Raw genomic sequence first — 15,895 nt, forward strand, 5'->3', positions numbered from 1 at the left:
GAGTTAGATGTGGCCCTTGTGGCTAAAGGGATCAGGGGGTATGGAGAGAAGGCAGGTACGGGATACTGAGTTGGATGATCAGCCATGATCATATTGAATGGCGGTGCAGGCTCGAAGGGCCGAATGGCCTACTCCTGCACCTATTTTCTATGTATCTATGTAAACTCTTAAAAGACAGGAGACAAGATCAGAGACCACTATCAATTATATACATGTTCTAAGCTTTGCATGTTCTTATGCAAACAACTTTTATTTCAAGTAATTGAATATTTAGCCTGAGAAAAATGTTTGTCAAAAAGCCTTCAAGTTAATGATAATTGAATCTATAATCCAATCAGGCTGTTAAAGTGTGGGTGGAACGTGGAAAGAACGATCTGAAAGTGTTTGCACCTACAATGTAAACATAAACAGTCACAATGCAAATAATCATGATTTTGCCTTAATGTCAAAAGCTTGAGCATTGCAATTTTGTTCTTATACAGCTTTATGTAATTATGTACATGCTTTCAAATATGTGTACATGGAAGAACGGACGTTCCCTTTTCAGAATTATCGCGAGCAAACAATATGGTTCTGAAACAAGTTCAACAGCGTCTGTTACAACTGAACATGCTTCTCTACTAAGAAACCGCGCAAAACATTTTAATTAACCTGACGCCATGTTTCACCACATCTGATGGTCAGACACACCGTAATATATTCTGGTGCATTTTACAAAGGGGATGGTTGTACACATGAAGTTTTACATTCCTGTTGTGTGTCAAATCTATTTGCATTTCCTCCACAGCCACCGTACCAGAACCGCGCGCAACCTTTTTTGGCATCATAGGACCACTTGATGGTGTAATTATGACAGAGTCCTTCATCCTGCTTCAATAGACACGTATCTGCAAAGAAATAAAACAGGTCATGCAGATGAAAGGCACAAAATTGGAAAAGCTGCAATGTCTGCCTCAAAAGATAGATACAAAATGCTGGAGTAACTCAGCGGGACAGGCAGCATCTCTAGAGAGAAGGAATGGGTGACGTTTCAGTTAGAGACCCTTCTGAGCTCGACCTGAAACGTCAGCCATTACTTCTCTCCAGAGATGCTGCCTGTCCCGCTGAGTTACTCCAGCATTCTGTGTCTATCTTCAGTTTAAACCAGCATCTGCAGTTCCATCCTACACATTGTGCCTGCCTCAGAGTTCTTTAACGCTGTTCTATCAGCATTTGTACAGCAACAAATTAACCTGAACCACTACCACTTAAAAACATAGAAAAATAGGTGCAGGAGTAGGCCATTCGAGCCAGCACCACCATTCAATATGATCATAACTGAACATCTAAAATCAGCACCCTGTTCCTGCTTTCCCCCCCATATCCCTTGATTCCGTTAGCCCTAAGAGCTAAATCTAACTCTCTTGAAAACATCCAGTGAATTGGCGTCCACTGCCTTCTGTGGCAGAGAACTCCACAGATTCACAACTCTCTGGGTGAAAAGCTTTTCCTCATCTCAGACCTATGGCCTACCCCTTATTCTTAAACTGTGACCCCTGGTTATGGACCCCCCCAACATTGGGAACATTTTTCCTGAATCTAGCCTATCCAATTCTTTAAGAATTGTATATGTTTCTATAAGATCCCCTCTAATCCTTCTAAATTCCAGTGAATACAAGCCCAGTCGACCCATTCTTTCATCATATGTCAGTCCCGCCATCCCGGGAATTAACCTGGTGAGCCTGCGCTGCACTCCCTCAATAGCAATAATGTCCTTTCTCAAATTAGGAGACCAAAATTGCACACAATACTCCAGGTGCAGTCTCACCAGGGCCCTGTACAACTGCAGTAGGACCTCCTTGCTCCTAAACTCAAATCTTCTCGCATTGATGGCCAACTAGCTTTCTTCACTGCCTGCTGTACCTGCATGCTTACTTTCAGTGACTAATGTACAAGCACACCCAGGTCTCGTTGCATCTCCCCTTTTTCAAATCTGACACCATTCAGATAATAATCTGCCTTCCTGTTCTTGCCACCAAAGAGGATAACCTCACATTTATTCACATTATACTGCATCTGCTATGCGTTTGCTCACTCACCCAGCCTATCCAAGTCACCCTGCAGCCTCATAGCATCCTCCCTGCTTTGTGTCATCTGCAAACTTGGAGATGTCACATTTAATTCCCTCTTCTAAATCGTTAATATATATTGTAAATAACTGGGGACCCAGCACCGACCCTTGTGGCTTCCCACTAGTCACTGCCTGTCATTCTGAAAAGGACCCGTTAGTTCCTGCTCTTTGCTTCCTGCCTGCCAACTATTCCTCTGTCCATGTCAATACCCTACACCCAATACCATGTGCTCTAATTTTGCACACTAATCTCTTGTGTGGGACCTTGTCAAAGGCTTTTTGAAAGTCAAGATACATCACATCCACTGGCTCTCCCTTATGCATTCTACTTGTTATATCCTCAAAAAATTCCGGAAGGTTAGCCAAGCATGATTTCCCCTTCATAAATCCATGCTGACTGACCAATCTCATCACTGCTTTCCAAATGCGCTTTAATAATTGATTCAAGCATCTTCCCCTTACTGATGTAAAGCCAACTGGTCTATAATTCCAGATTTTCTATCTATCCTTTCTTAAAATCATGCTAGCTTTCTTTCCCTCTCACCTCTGCAATCAGTCTGAGGAAGGGTCCCAACACAAAATGTCACCTATCCATGTTCTCCCGTGATGCTGAATGAGTCGCTGAGTTACTCCAGCTTTTCGCATCTTTCCTTGATAAACAAGTATGTGTTGCTGTTACTACACATTAAATGAAACCCTTACTCCCATGGCATGGATTTAAAGGATATTTCAAAAATTGCTGCTTTTGGATGATCAAATGGAGCATCTTGGAGACAGAAGGAACTGCAGATGCTGGTTTACAAAATAAAGACACAAAGTGCTGGAGTAACTCAATGGATCAGGTAGCCTGTCCGGAGAACATGGATAGGTGACGTTTCAGATTGGGACCCTTCTTCCAACTCCTTACTGATTTAACGCATGATTTAATGCATGCTAACATATTAAGTTTAACAAGAGAGGAGAAAAATTAAATTGGAAACTGAGGGTCCATTTTTTCACACGGTGTGGTGGGTGTACTGAACAAGTTTCCAGCGGAGGTTGTTGAGGCAGGTACCACAACAACACTCAAAAGACATCTGGATAGGTACGTGGAGACAAAAGATTTACAGAGATATGCTTTATGCTCAGAGTGGACCCAGTGGGCTGTAGTGCTCATCTCTGCAGAATGTCTCTCTTTGAATTGAAGCCCTGTGCAAATGTATTTGTATACAGAGATCTCACTCAGTACACAGTGTGCCTCTCCCAAGATAATTTAGTGCTGGCGTTTGTGAAATACTGATTACACACAAACTTTGCTTTCTCTTCACCTACCGTAATTGTTGGTGTAACCTTTGGGCATCTCAGCGTCATCCATAACAACCATCCTGTAAATGAAGAGGTAAAGATTTAGTAATAAGTAAAGTTTCCATTAATAATATCCAAGATCGCACATGTCTGTGAAACGTACAGTTGTAGGTTATTAGGCGGCTCTTGGTACAGTTGTAAATAATTAGGCGGCCCTTGCGATACATCCTTTACTGTCTCCTGAGGTTTTATTCCTTTGCATTCCTTCGCAATATCTGGAGGGGGATATCTGTTGATTCCAGCTGTAAAATAAATAAAAGCTTTCAACAGACTGCACTGAGATAACGAAGAACAGCTGGAATATTGCAGGCTGTTTCCCCCAATACATGTCATCACCTTGGAGTAAGATGGCACTTCTCCAGAGCTTGTACTTGTACAGAGCAGAGCTGGGAGAGTGAGAAACTTCTAGAGAAATTACCCACAAACTTTTTTTGAAAATCTGTAATTGCATCCTCCAAGGTTTAATCAGACGTTAAAGGATTGCATTCATTTGTAACTGGATATCCATTTATCCAACTGGATAGAAAAATTGACTTCATGGAAGGAATCAGAGGGTGATGGTGGAAGGTTGTTTTTCGGACTGGAGGCCAGTGACTAGTGGTTGCCTTAAGGTACGGTGCTGGACCCAGCCATTTCTCACCTATGTCAATCATTTGGATGAGATCATACAAGACATGATTAGTAAGTTTGCAGATGACACCAGAGTGGGTGGTATTGTAGATAGTGAAGATGGTTGTCAAAAATTACAACAAGATCTTGATATGATGGTTGGGTGGGCTGAGGAATGCTTAATGGAATTTAATACAGAAAGTATGAGGTGTTGCGTTTTGGGAAGTCTAACCAGGGCAGGACCAACACAGTGAATGGCAGGGCTCTGGGGAGTGTAGTGAAGCAGAGGGATCTAGGAGTGCAGGTACTTACTGTACATAATTCTTTGAAAGTGGTGTCATGTATAGATGCGGTGTTCAAAAAGGTTTTAAGGAAATATCGGCTTTCATCAGTTAATGTATTGAGTATAGAAGTTCGGAGGTCATGTTATAGTTGTACAAGATATTGGTGAGGCCGCATTTGGAGTATTGTGTTCAGTTTCGGTCACTTTGTTCTTGAAAAGATGTGTTAAGCTGGAAAGGGCCCAGAAATTTATGTGGATGTTGGCAGGATTTGTGAGCCGGGATTTATGAGTATTGGGAGAGGTTGAGTTGGCTAGGACAGGCTAGGACTCCTTGGAGCACAGGAAGATGAGGGGTCTTAAGGTCAAAAAGAATATTCGGCCCATCAAGTCTACTCCGCCATTCAATCATGGCTGATCTATCTCTCCCTCCTAACCCAATTCTCCTGCCTTTTCCCCATAACCTCTGACATAAGAACACGAGAGGAATAGATAAAGAAAATGCACAAAATGCAGTATTTTGCCCAGAGAAGGAGAATAAAGAACCGGAGGACATAGGTTTATGATGTTTATGATTTAACAATAGGAGTGAACGCATCCTTTTCAGAATGGCAGGCAGTGGCGAGTGGAATGCCGCAAGGCTCGGTGTTGGGGCCACAACTGTTTACCATGTATATTAATGATTTGGAAGAGGGAAATAGGAGCAACACTAGCAAGTTTGTGGATGACACAAAGCTGGGTGGCAGTGTGAACTGTGAAGAGGATGTTAGGAGGTTGCAGGGTGACCTGGACAGGTTGAGTGAGTGGGCAGATGCGTGGCAGATGCAGTATAATATAGATAAATGTGAGGTTATCCACTTTGGCAGCAAAAACAAGGGGGCCAATTATTATCTCAATGGGGTTAGGTTAGGTAAGGGGGAGGTGCAACGAGACCTGGGCGTCCCTGTGCACCGGTCACTGAATGTTGGCGTGCAGGTACAGCAGGCAGTGAAGAAAGCTAATGGAATGTTGACCTTCATAACAAGAGGATTTCAGTATAGGAGTAAAGAGGTTCTTCTGCAGTTGTATAGGGCTCTGGTGAGACCACATCTGGAGTATTGTGTACAGTTTTGGTCTCCTAATCTGAAGAAGGACATCCTTGTGATTGAGGCAGTGCAGTGTAGGTTCACGAGATTGATCCCTGGGATGGCGGGACTGTCATATGAGGAAAGATTGAAAAGACTAGGCTTGTATTCACTGGAGTTTAGAAGGATCAAGGGGGATCTTATAGAAACATAAAATTATAAAAGGACTGGACAAGCTAGATGCAGGAAAAATGTTCCCAATATTGGGCGAGTCCAGAACCAGGGGACACAGTCTTAGAATAAAGGGGAAGCCATTTAAGACTGAGGTGAGAAAAAACTTTTTCACCCAGAGAGTTGTGAATTTGTGGAATTTCCTGCCACAGAGGGCAGTGGTGGTCAAGTCACTGGATGGATTTAAAAGAGAGTTAGATAGAGCTCTAGAGGCTAGTGGAATCAAGGGATATGGGGAGAAGGCAGGCATGGGTTATTGATTGGGGACGATCAGCCATGATCACAATGAATGGCGGTGCTGGCTCGAAGGGCCGAATGGCCTCTTCCTGCACCTATTTTCTATGTTTCTACGTAACAGGAATCTGAGGGGCAGTTTTTTTACACAAAGAGTGGCAGGTATAAGAAATGAGCTGCCAGAGGAGGTGGTTGAGGTAGGTATTATCACAACATTAAAAAACACTTGGACAGGTACATGGATAGGATTAGAGGGATATGGGCAAAATGCAGGCAGGTGGGATTAGTGTAGATGGGACATGTTTGTCGGCATGGGCAAATTGTTCCACATTGTATGATTCTAAGACTAATTATCTAATCATGAGAGACCTTTATTTTTCCATGAGGGCGAATACAAACTCTGTACTATTGTTAATGACTATTCTGTTGTTTTTAAACTTTTTAACTAATGAACCATTCCAATTATTCATGGTATCTTTAAAATTGCAGTCATAAGGAATAGGTGTAGAATTAGGCCATTCGGCCCATCAAGTCTACTCCGCCATACAATCATGGGTGATCTATCTCTCCCTCCTAACCCCATTCTCCCCATAACCTCTGACACCTGTACTAATCAAGTGCAGTGTGCACTAATGTAGTGTGGTTAATCATAGTGCAATGAGGGCAAGGGAATTGAAAGACAATTTTGATGTTCTTGTGTTAAAAGAGTAAAGTTTTCCAGTTTTACATTTTATCAATTAGGTTACTATCTCAGGGGCCTGGAGTTCCATTTTTCATTCTGGAAGACGCCTGGGCAGTTGGTATTTATTGTGGTAATTGAGAGATGTTAAATTGTCACAGATGATGCTCATTGGGACAGCAGAGTCAGCCTGGGTGCGGAAACATGAAACAAGGCTAGTTGCCATTCAATGACAAATGATTGCAGTGAATTTACTGAACCTGCTCACACATTATTGGCATATATCTGAGGATTCTGGAGGAGAACAGGGAAGAATTGAATTGAATTTCCTTTATTGAATGAACATATTGGTAAACAACAATGTTTCCAAATTCATGCAGAAAAGGGAATACATGATGGAAAGACTCTCTGTTCATAGAGTCATAATCATGGAGTGATACAGTGTTGGCACACCGACCAACATGCCCCAGTCACATCTGCCCACATTTGGGCCATATCCCTCCAAACCTGTCCTATCCATGTACCTGTCTAACTGTTTCTTAAATGTTGTGATCGTCCCAGCCTCAACTACTTCCTCTGGCAGCTTGTTCCATACATCCACCGCCCTTTGTGTTACCCTGCAGACTCCTATTAAATCTTTTCCTCTTCACCTTAAACCTATGTCCTCTGGTCCTCGATTCCCCTTCTCTGGGCAAGAGATTCTGTGCATCTACATGATTCATTTCTCTCATGATCTTATACACCTCCTTAAGATCATCCCTCATCTTCCTGCGCTCCAAGGAATGGAGTCCCAGCCTATTCAACCTTCCCTATAGTTCAGACCCTCTAATCCTGGCAACATCCTTGTAAATCTTCTCTGTACCTTTTCCATCAACATCTATTCTATAACACAGTGCCCAGAACTGAACTTAATACTCTAAATGTGGCCTCACCACCTCTTATGCAACTTCCAACTTCAATACAATACTCTGGGTGATGAAGGCCAATGTGCCAAAAGCCTTTTTGACCACCCGATCTACGGTACATGTGACTCCACCTTCAAGAAACTATGCACTTTTACCCTGAGATCCTTCTACTCTACAACACTCCCCAGAGCCTTACCATTCACTGTGTAGGTGATGTCCATGTTAGACGTCCCAAAATGCGCCACCTCACATTTCTCTCCATTAAATTCCATCAACCATTCCTCACTCCACCTGGCCAATCGATCAAGATCCTGCTGCAATTTTTCACAACCATCTTCACTATCTGCAAAACCACCCACTTTTGTATCATCGCCAAACTTGCTCATCTTGATGTGTGCCAACTTTGGTAGGATCCTCAGCCCTGCACTGGAATGTCTGGACAATGGCTATTGTAGGTTAGTTTTACTTTCCATCATCATATACACCATGTCGGCCAGCTTCGGACGAAAGCTAAAATAAAACCTTTCCTCCAATTTGATGACCTAGAAAAGATCATCCACTCATTTATCTCCTCCCGTCTTGATTACTGCAACTCCCTTTACACTGGCATCAGCCAATCATCCCTGTCCCGCCTGTAATTGGTCCAAAACGCCGCAGCTAGACTCCTGACGGGCACCTGAAAAAGGGACCACATCACCCCGATCCTGGCCTCTTCCGAATCAATTTCAAGCTCCTTTTGGTTTACAAAGCCCTTAACGGACTTGCCCCCACCTACATCAAAAGTCTGCTTACCCACCACACCACCTCCAGGTCCCTCAGATCGGCCGACTTGGGGTTACTGACCTCCCGCGTTCTAGGCATAAGCTCAGGGGCGACCGAGCCTTTGCGGTTGCAGCTCCGAGACTGTGGAACAGCATCCCTCTTCCCATCAGAACTGAACCCTCCATCAACTCTTTGAAGTCTAGACTTAAAACGTATTTCTACTCTCAAGCGTTTCTTGAGGTCCTCTGTGGGAGCGCTGTATGTATGTATTTATGTATGTATTGTTAGATCTATGTACCACTGTATGTAGGACGTTAGTACCTGCACCAATGTAAAGCACTTTGATCAACGAGAGTTGTTTTTAAATGTACTATAGAAATAAAATTGACTTGATCACATGTCTTCCTGCAACACTCAACCAACTGCTGAAAAGATTCTGCTCTGGGGGAATCTAAAGGGCCTGTCCCACGAGCATGCAACTCCATGCAGCAAACGCGACCTAAAGGGCCTGTCATACGAGCATGCAACTGCATGCGGCAAGCGCTACCTAACATAGTCACTTGAGCCGTACAGCCTCGCGGGGCCGGTCCCACTTCGATCGCTGGAGCCGTATGGAGTTGTCCGCACAGCGGAACTGGTCCCGATATCGCGCGGGGCTCCGAAAAACTGACACTGTCCAAAAATTCCGCGCGGCAACGGCCTGCCAGCCCGCAGCCGCCTCGATGCCGTACGCCATACGTATCGTCTTGACGGCATACGCCTAGCGCGAACTTCCCGCGGACTTTGTTCGAACTGCACGACAACTTGTACCGGTTCAGAAGAACCTCTTTACTCCTATACTGAAATCCTCTAGTTATGAAGGCCAACATTCCATTAGCTTTCTTCACTGCCTGCTGTACCTGCACGCCAACATTCAGTGACTGGTGTACAAGGACACCCAGGTCTCGCTGTAATTCCCCCTTACCTAACCTAACCCCATTTGAGATAATAATCTGCCTCCTTGTTTTTGCCACCTAAGTGGATAACCTCACAATTATCTATATTACACTGCATCTGCCACGCATCTGCCCACTCACTCAACCTGTCCAGGTCACCCTGCAACCTCCGAACATCCTCTTCACAGTTCACTCTGCCACCCAGCTTTGTGTCATCTGCAAACTTGCTAGTGTTGCTCCTAATTCCCTCTTCCAAATCGCTAATATATATGTTAAACAGTTGTGGCCCCAACATCGAGCCTTGCGGCACTCCACTCGCCACTGCCTGCCATTCTGAAAAGGACCCGTTCACTCCTACTCTTTGCTTCCTGTCTACCAACCAATTTTCTATCCACGTCAACACCCTACCACCAATATCATGTGCTCTAATTTTAGTCACAAGTCTCCCGTGCAGGACCTTATCAAAGGCTTGCTGAAAGTCTAGATACACTACATCCACTGGCACCCCTTCATCCATTTTACTTGTCACATCCTAAAAAAATTCCAGAAGATTAGTCAAGCATGATTTCCCTTTCATAAATCCAAGCAAATGAAAGCACAGTTACATTTGTCTCCTGCAGAGGGAAACAAAAACCATTGTAGATGGGCATGTGGTTGGTGTGGGCAGGTTCTCCAAAGGGCCTGTTTCCATGCTGATGCCCCTGTCCCACTTAGGAAACCTGAACGGAAACCTCTGGAGGCTTTGCGCCACACGCAAGGTTTCCATGCGGTTCCCGGAGGTTGCAGGTGGTTGCCGGAGGTTGCAGGTAGTGGAAGCAGGTAGGGAGACTGACAAAAACCTCCGGGAACTGCATGGAAACCTTGGGTGGGGCACAAAGTCTCCAGAGGTTTCCGTTCAGGTTTCCTAAGTGGGACAGGGGCATAAGACTCTAAAACTCTATCTGCCCTCTCACTTTGCTACAGAATTCACCACCAAGTTAAAAGCCGGTTCTGGAACATCCTGAGCTGTGCAGCTGAAAACACTTGGAATGTGTAGGAAGGAAGTGCAGATGCTGGTTTACACTGAAGATAGACAGAAGATATTGGAGTAACTGAGCGGGCCAGGCAGCATCTCTGGATGGAAGAAATGGGTGACGTTTTGGGTTCAGGGTCCTGCTGAGTTACTCCAGCATTTTTGTGTCTACACATGCCCCATCTACAATGATCCCACCTGCCTGTATTTGGCCTATATCCCTCTAAACCTGTCCTTTCCATGAACCTGTCTAATTGTTTCTTAAACATTGTGATAGTCCCTGCCTCAACTACCTCCTCTTGTCTCTCAGTTCTATGACTGCCAGGTCTGGTGTACATGCAGAAAAAGTGGCTCAATTGAATAATCACTTATTTATCTTTCTCTGACTTTATTGTAAATTGATTATTTAAAATTATAAATATAATGTTGCATATCTCAACTGCTTTTCTTACATTTTAATTCAACAGAAATACATGTTTAGCTTCTGTCTTTAATTAAATGTATTTCAACAGTTTCTCAGTGACTCTGATCATCTGGAAGATATATGATAGCATTTGTCACGATGACAAAGACTCGAAGATGTTGGCCGCTGCTGCAAAGATAAAGGTCAAGGCAGCACTAACTCGAAGAGTTTGTACATTCTCCCCGTGACCTGCGTGGGCTTTCTCCGAGATCTTCGGTTTCCTCCCACACTCTAGACTTACAGGTTTGTAGGTTAATTGGCTTGGTATAAATGTAAATTGTCCCTAAGTAAGCAGTGTGCACCCTATTGTGTGCAGGTTTGGTCCCCTAATTTGAAGAAGGACATTCTTGCTATTGAGGGAGTGCAGCGTAGGTTTACAAGGTTAATGTTTGCGGCCCAAGCCACCCTTGACTCCCACATGGACATTGATTCCTATACATCCTCTGTTCTGGACTTTATAAACTCCACCATCAACAGTGTCACCTCCCTCAAACGGGTGACCATATTCCCGAATCAGAAGCCATGGATGAACAGCGAGGTCATGCTACTGCTGAAAGCACGGGACACCGCTTTCAGGTCAGGCGATGCCCGAGCCTACAGTTCATCCAGGGCTAACCTGAAGAGGGGCATCAAGAAGGCCAAGCACTGCCATAAGCTCAGGATTGAGGAGCACTTCAACAACAACTCCGACCCCCGACGCATGTGGCAAGGCATCCAGGCCATCACAGACTATAGACCCACCAACACCACCCCCACATCCAGCAACGCGACAACATTCTTGCAAACCTCTTCTGCACCCTCTTCAGAGCTTCCACATCTTCTTTCCTGTAATGGGGTGACTAATGTGGCACACAATACCCCAGATGCCACACAATCAAAGTCTCAAAGAGCTGCGTCGTGACTTCCTGCTCAATGTGCCAACCCCATGAAGGCAAGCATGCTATACGCTTTGCTTACAACTAACTCTATCTACTTGTGTTGCTACGTTTAGTGAGCAATGAACTCGAACCCCAAGAGTTCTCTGTATATCAATGCTGTTAAGCGTCATGGCATTAACTGTAGACTTTCCCCTTATATTTGAGTATAGGAGCAGGGAGGTTCTACTGCAGTTGTACAGGGTCTTGGTGAGACCACACCTGGAGTATTGCGTACAGTTTTGGTCTCCTAATCTGAGGAAAGACATTATTGCCATAAAGGGAGTACAGAGATGGTTCACCAGACTGATTCCTGGGATGTCAGGACTTTCATATGAAGAAACTGGATAGACTCGGTTTGTACTCGCTAGAATTTAGAAGATTGAGGGGGGATCTTATAGAAACCTACAAAATTCTTAAGGGGTTGGACAGGCTAGATGCAGGAATATTGTTCCCGATGTTGGGGAAGTCCAAGACAAGTGGTCACAGCTTAAGGATAAGGGGGAAATCCTTTAGGACCGAGATGAGAAAACATTTTTCACACAGAGAGTGGTGAATCTCTGGAACTCTCTGCCACAGAAGGTCGTTGAGGCCAGTTCATTGGCTATATTTAAGAGGGAGTTAGATGTGGCCCTTGTGGCTAAAGGGATCAGGGGGTATGGAGAGAAGGCAGGTACAGGATACTGCGTTGGATGATCAGCCATGATCATATTGAATGGAGGTGCAGGCTCGAAGGGCCGAATGGCCTACTCCTGCACCTATGTTTCTATCTTGGACCTCCCAAAGTGCAACACCTCATACCTGCTCGGATGGAACTCCACCTGCTATTTGTCTGCCGATTTGTGAAGCTGATCTATATACTGCTGCATACATGGACATCCTTCCTCACTGTCTGCAATTCCAGCAATCTTGGTGTTGTTTGCAAACTCACTAACCAGACTTCCGTTTACTTTAATAGATTGCTTTTGGAGTGGTCTCTGCATTCTATCTTCCTGTTTTTTATCTTCTCAAATAGTGATTGTTCCACAAAATAAGAAGGAATGTCCATTGCACTTATTCAGCCTGGGTGAAAAGTCCTTAAAGTCTGTTGCGTCAGGTCTAATTTTGTTTTAAAATAATTTAAATTAAATTTTGTTTTAAACTATCTCCTGCTTCACTCAAACATTTCTGTGTTCTCTTATGCAATTTGCAGTGACCTTAATAATGCTTCACACTTCAAAACAAAGCTATATTTTAACAAATATACTAGACCTACTCCAGGCAATGAGCAAAAACCAAGTTCATTGCATTTTCTTGTTGACTTTGGCTGCTTGGTTAGTTTGGTATATTTGCCCTGTAATAACTGCAGATAATTTATTTGCATTCTTTTAACATTAAGTTGAAACAAAACAGGGTCAGCTTTTGTATTCCTACTCAGTTGATAGAAAGTACAAACTCCCTAAAATATCTTGTTTTAGTTTTTTTTTTCCAGCAAACATCCTCCAAAGGGAGCGACTATCAACTGCCATGGATACAAATAATGTCATACACAAGAAAGGGCAGATGCTGGTCAGCGTACCAATAGTCCGATTATTGTAGCAGTATAGCAAAGACATCTCTGCTGTCCGTTGTTGGTGTTTCATATATTTGTTCTTCCCCCCTCCCCCCCACCTTTCCCTCCCAACTCCAGTACCGTCCCGACCCCCTGGGAAACTGATGGGTGCAACAATCAATTGCCATGGATACAAATAATGTCACACACAAGGAAGGGCAGATGCTGGTTGACAAAAAGTGAACACACAGTGCTGGAGTAACACAAAGACGCAGCAGAATTTTGGAAACGTCATCCCGTCACCCATTCCTTCTCTCCAGAGATGCTGCCTGTCCCGCTGAGTTAAAGAGCGCCACGGTAGACTCACGAGTCACTACGGTAAACTCACGGGCTACTACGTTCTAACAATGAATTTAACATTTTTACTTCAAGAGTAAATTTGACTCGTGGGAATCTTTCATCATGTTGAAAGATTTTCACGAGTTAACAAGTTTCCCGAGTACCTGCCGTTAGCGTTACGAGTTCCGACGTTCCCGCTACGTTAATTCTACGTGATTACCACGAGTTTGATTTGTTTTAAACTCGGGATCACTCGTGGGTGGACTCGCACCGTGAGACAGGGCCATTACTTACCTGCCAGGTTTTTCAGAAAAGTCACTGCAAACCTTTGTGCATTTTCCACTTCAGTCTCCAGAGGTTTGTCGAGGTAAACTAAATGTTGATCAACGGGGAAACTGACAAACTCCTCCAGAATTGTGGTGTTGGATACCTTTCCAAGGACCAGACTTAACATTGCGAAGTCTTTACACTTGGCTTTGTGTGATATCTCCAGTAACTTTTTGTCATCCATGTTCATTTCCCCTGAAAGTATTGTAAAGATAACCTTGTGCGTTTTCTGCTCAGTGAGATTTGAAAAGTAATTATTCAGGGTCCATTCAATAGTGTTGCTGATGTCAGTGGAGCCCTCTGGCTGACTGGCTGAGTCTTGGACGTGCCTCTTCTTTAGCGTTTTTGTCGTGTAATCCAAAATCTCAAATTCAAGCTCATATGGATCCTTCCCATATCGCAGCCTGCGGTTTGGAGAGTGTTGAACAATAGCTACTCTGGGATGAAGTTCAGAAGCCTTTGGTTCTGCGGAGCTTAGAAATGTATTCAGCATGGAATTTAAGAAATGCTTCACGGTTTCTGAATACATGGATTCCATCGGTTCAAGATCATCTACAATAAATGCTAAGTCCAGGTTCACAGGCAGAGGAGATATCGCTGCATCTCCCAGGCACAAGACGTTTGGTTCACACATATCTGCCAAAGAAAAATAAAACTATCAGTTCTGTTCCACTACTTTTATTTTGCAGATATTTAATTGATTTCACTGAAACATTACAAATAATTTAGCTTCATTATATTAACCATATAACAATTACAGCACGGAAACAGGCCATCTCGGCCCTTCTAGTCCGTGTTGGACACTTACTCTCACCTAGTCCCATCTACCTGCACTCAGACCATAACCCTCCATTCCTTTCCTGTCCATATGCCTATTCAATTTATTTTTAAATGATAAAATCGAACCTGCCTCCACCACTTCCACTGGAAGCTCATTCCACACAGCTACCACTCTCTGGGTAAAGAAGTTCCCCCTCATGTTACCCTTAAACTTTTGTCCCTTAATTCTCAAATCTTGTTTGAATCTTCCCTACTCTCAATGGAAAAAACGTATCCACGTCAACTCTGTCTATCCCTCTCATCATTTTAAAGACCTCTATCAAGTCCCCCCTTAACCTTCTGCGCCCCAAAGAATAAAGACCTAACTTGTTCAACCTTTCTCTGTAACTTAGTTGTTGAAACCCAGGCAACATTCTAGTAAAGCTCCTCTGTACTCTCTCTGTTTTGTGGACATCCTTCCTATAATTAGGCGACCAAAATTGTACACCATATTCCAGAATTGGCCTCACCAATGCCTTGTACAATTTTAATATTACATCCCAACTTCTATGCTCAATGCTCTGATTTATAAAGGCCAGCACACCAAAAGCTTTCTTTACCACCCTATCTACATGAGATTCCACTTTCAGGGAACTACGCACAGTTATTCCTAGATCCCTCTGTTCAACTGCATTCCTCAATTCGCTACCATTTACCATGTACGTCCTATTTTGATTTGTCCTGCCAAGATGTAGCACCTCACATTGGGATGTAAGTGTTGATTTGTGACTGAAATTCACCTCTGGTATAAAATAAATCCCTGGGGAAGAAAAAAGTAACACGCTGCTTCTCTCTGGAATCAAGTCGTCCATTGACTTTCAGTTTCCCAGTGTTGTGCAAAACAATCTACTTCGTATCAACATTAGGGATGCACGCTGAATTAAAAAAAAGTTGGGTACTTTAATTGCTCATGGTTCCACAATTTGTACATGACATTATTTCTTTCTGTTTTTAACACCGAAATCTCGAAACACTTTGCACGTTATTCTTTTAGCAAATTACCAGTTAGTTGTAATATTCAACACACCCACAAGCCCTTTACAAACAGCCTTCACAAGTAGTTACAATTAATGGTTTGCTTTCCATCGTATTGACTGTTTATCTGAACACTATTTTCTCTTTGCACGTAATTTCTAATACACATTTACAGAGGAAGATTGTGTTTCTATTTATCTGCATTTCTGAAGGTCAGCACCTCCAAATGTGTGGTGCTGTCCTCAGTGGACCATTGCAACACTGGCCTTCTTTTGGTGTCTAATTATATTGTTAGATTTGAACATTTCATATTAGCTAACACATGTATAAAGCTGGTCAATAACTGAACCATTAATGCAAAG

At 43.5% G+C, this 15,895-nt stretch overlaps 1 protein-coding gene across 4 annotated transcripts in view; it reads right to left on the reverse strand.

Annotated features, from left to right (window-relative positions):
* Window positions 1–211: 211 nt before the first annotated feature.
* Window positions 212–15,895, reverse strand: part of LOC116970261 (collagen alpha-6(VI) chain-like) — a 324,046-nt gene continuing 308,362 nt past the window's right edge. For all 4 annotated transcript variants that reach the window (XM_033016947.1, XM_033016955.1, XM_033016943.1 and 1 more), the window contains exons 35-38: window positions 13,707–14,375; window positions 3,558–3,696; window positions 3,422–3,474; window positions 212–887 (exon numbers count right to left, since the gene is read on the reverse strand). In XM_033016947.1, the coding sequence (XP_032872838.1) occupies window positions 712–887; window positions 3,422–3,474; window positions 3,558–3,696; window positions 13,707–14,375 (1,037 nt within the window). In that variant the 3' untranslated portion in view covers window positions 212–711. The remainder of the gene's footprint in view (window positions 888–3,421; window positions 3,475–3,557; window positions 3,697–13,706; window positions 14,376–15,895) is intronic.

The sequence above is a fragment of the Amblyraja radiata genome, chromosome 2 (assembly GCF_010909765.2).
Source record: "Amblyraja radiata isolate CabotCenter1 chromosome 2, sAmbRad1.1.pri, whole genome shotgun sequence".
Taxonomy (NCBI): Eukaryota; Metazoa; Chordata; class Chondrichthyes; order Rajiformes; family Rajidae; genus Amblyraja; species Amblyraja radiata.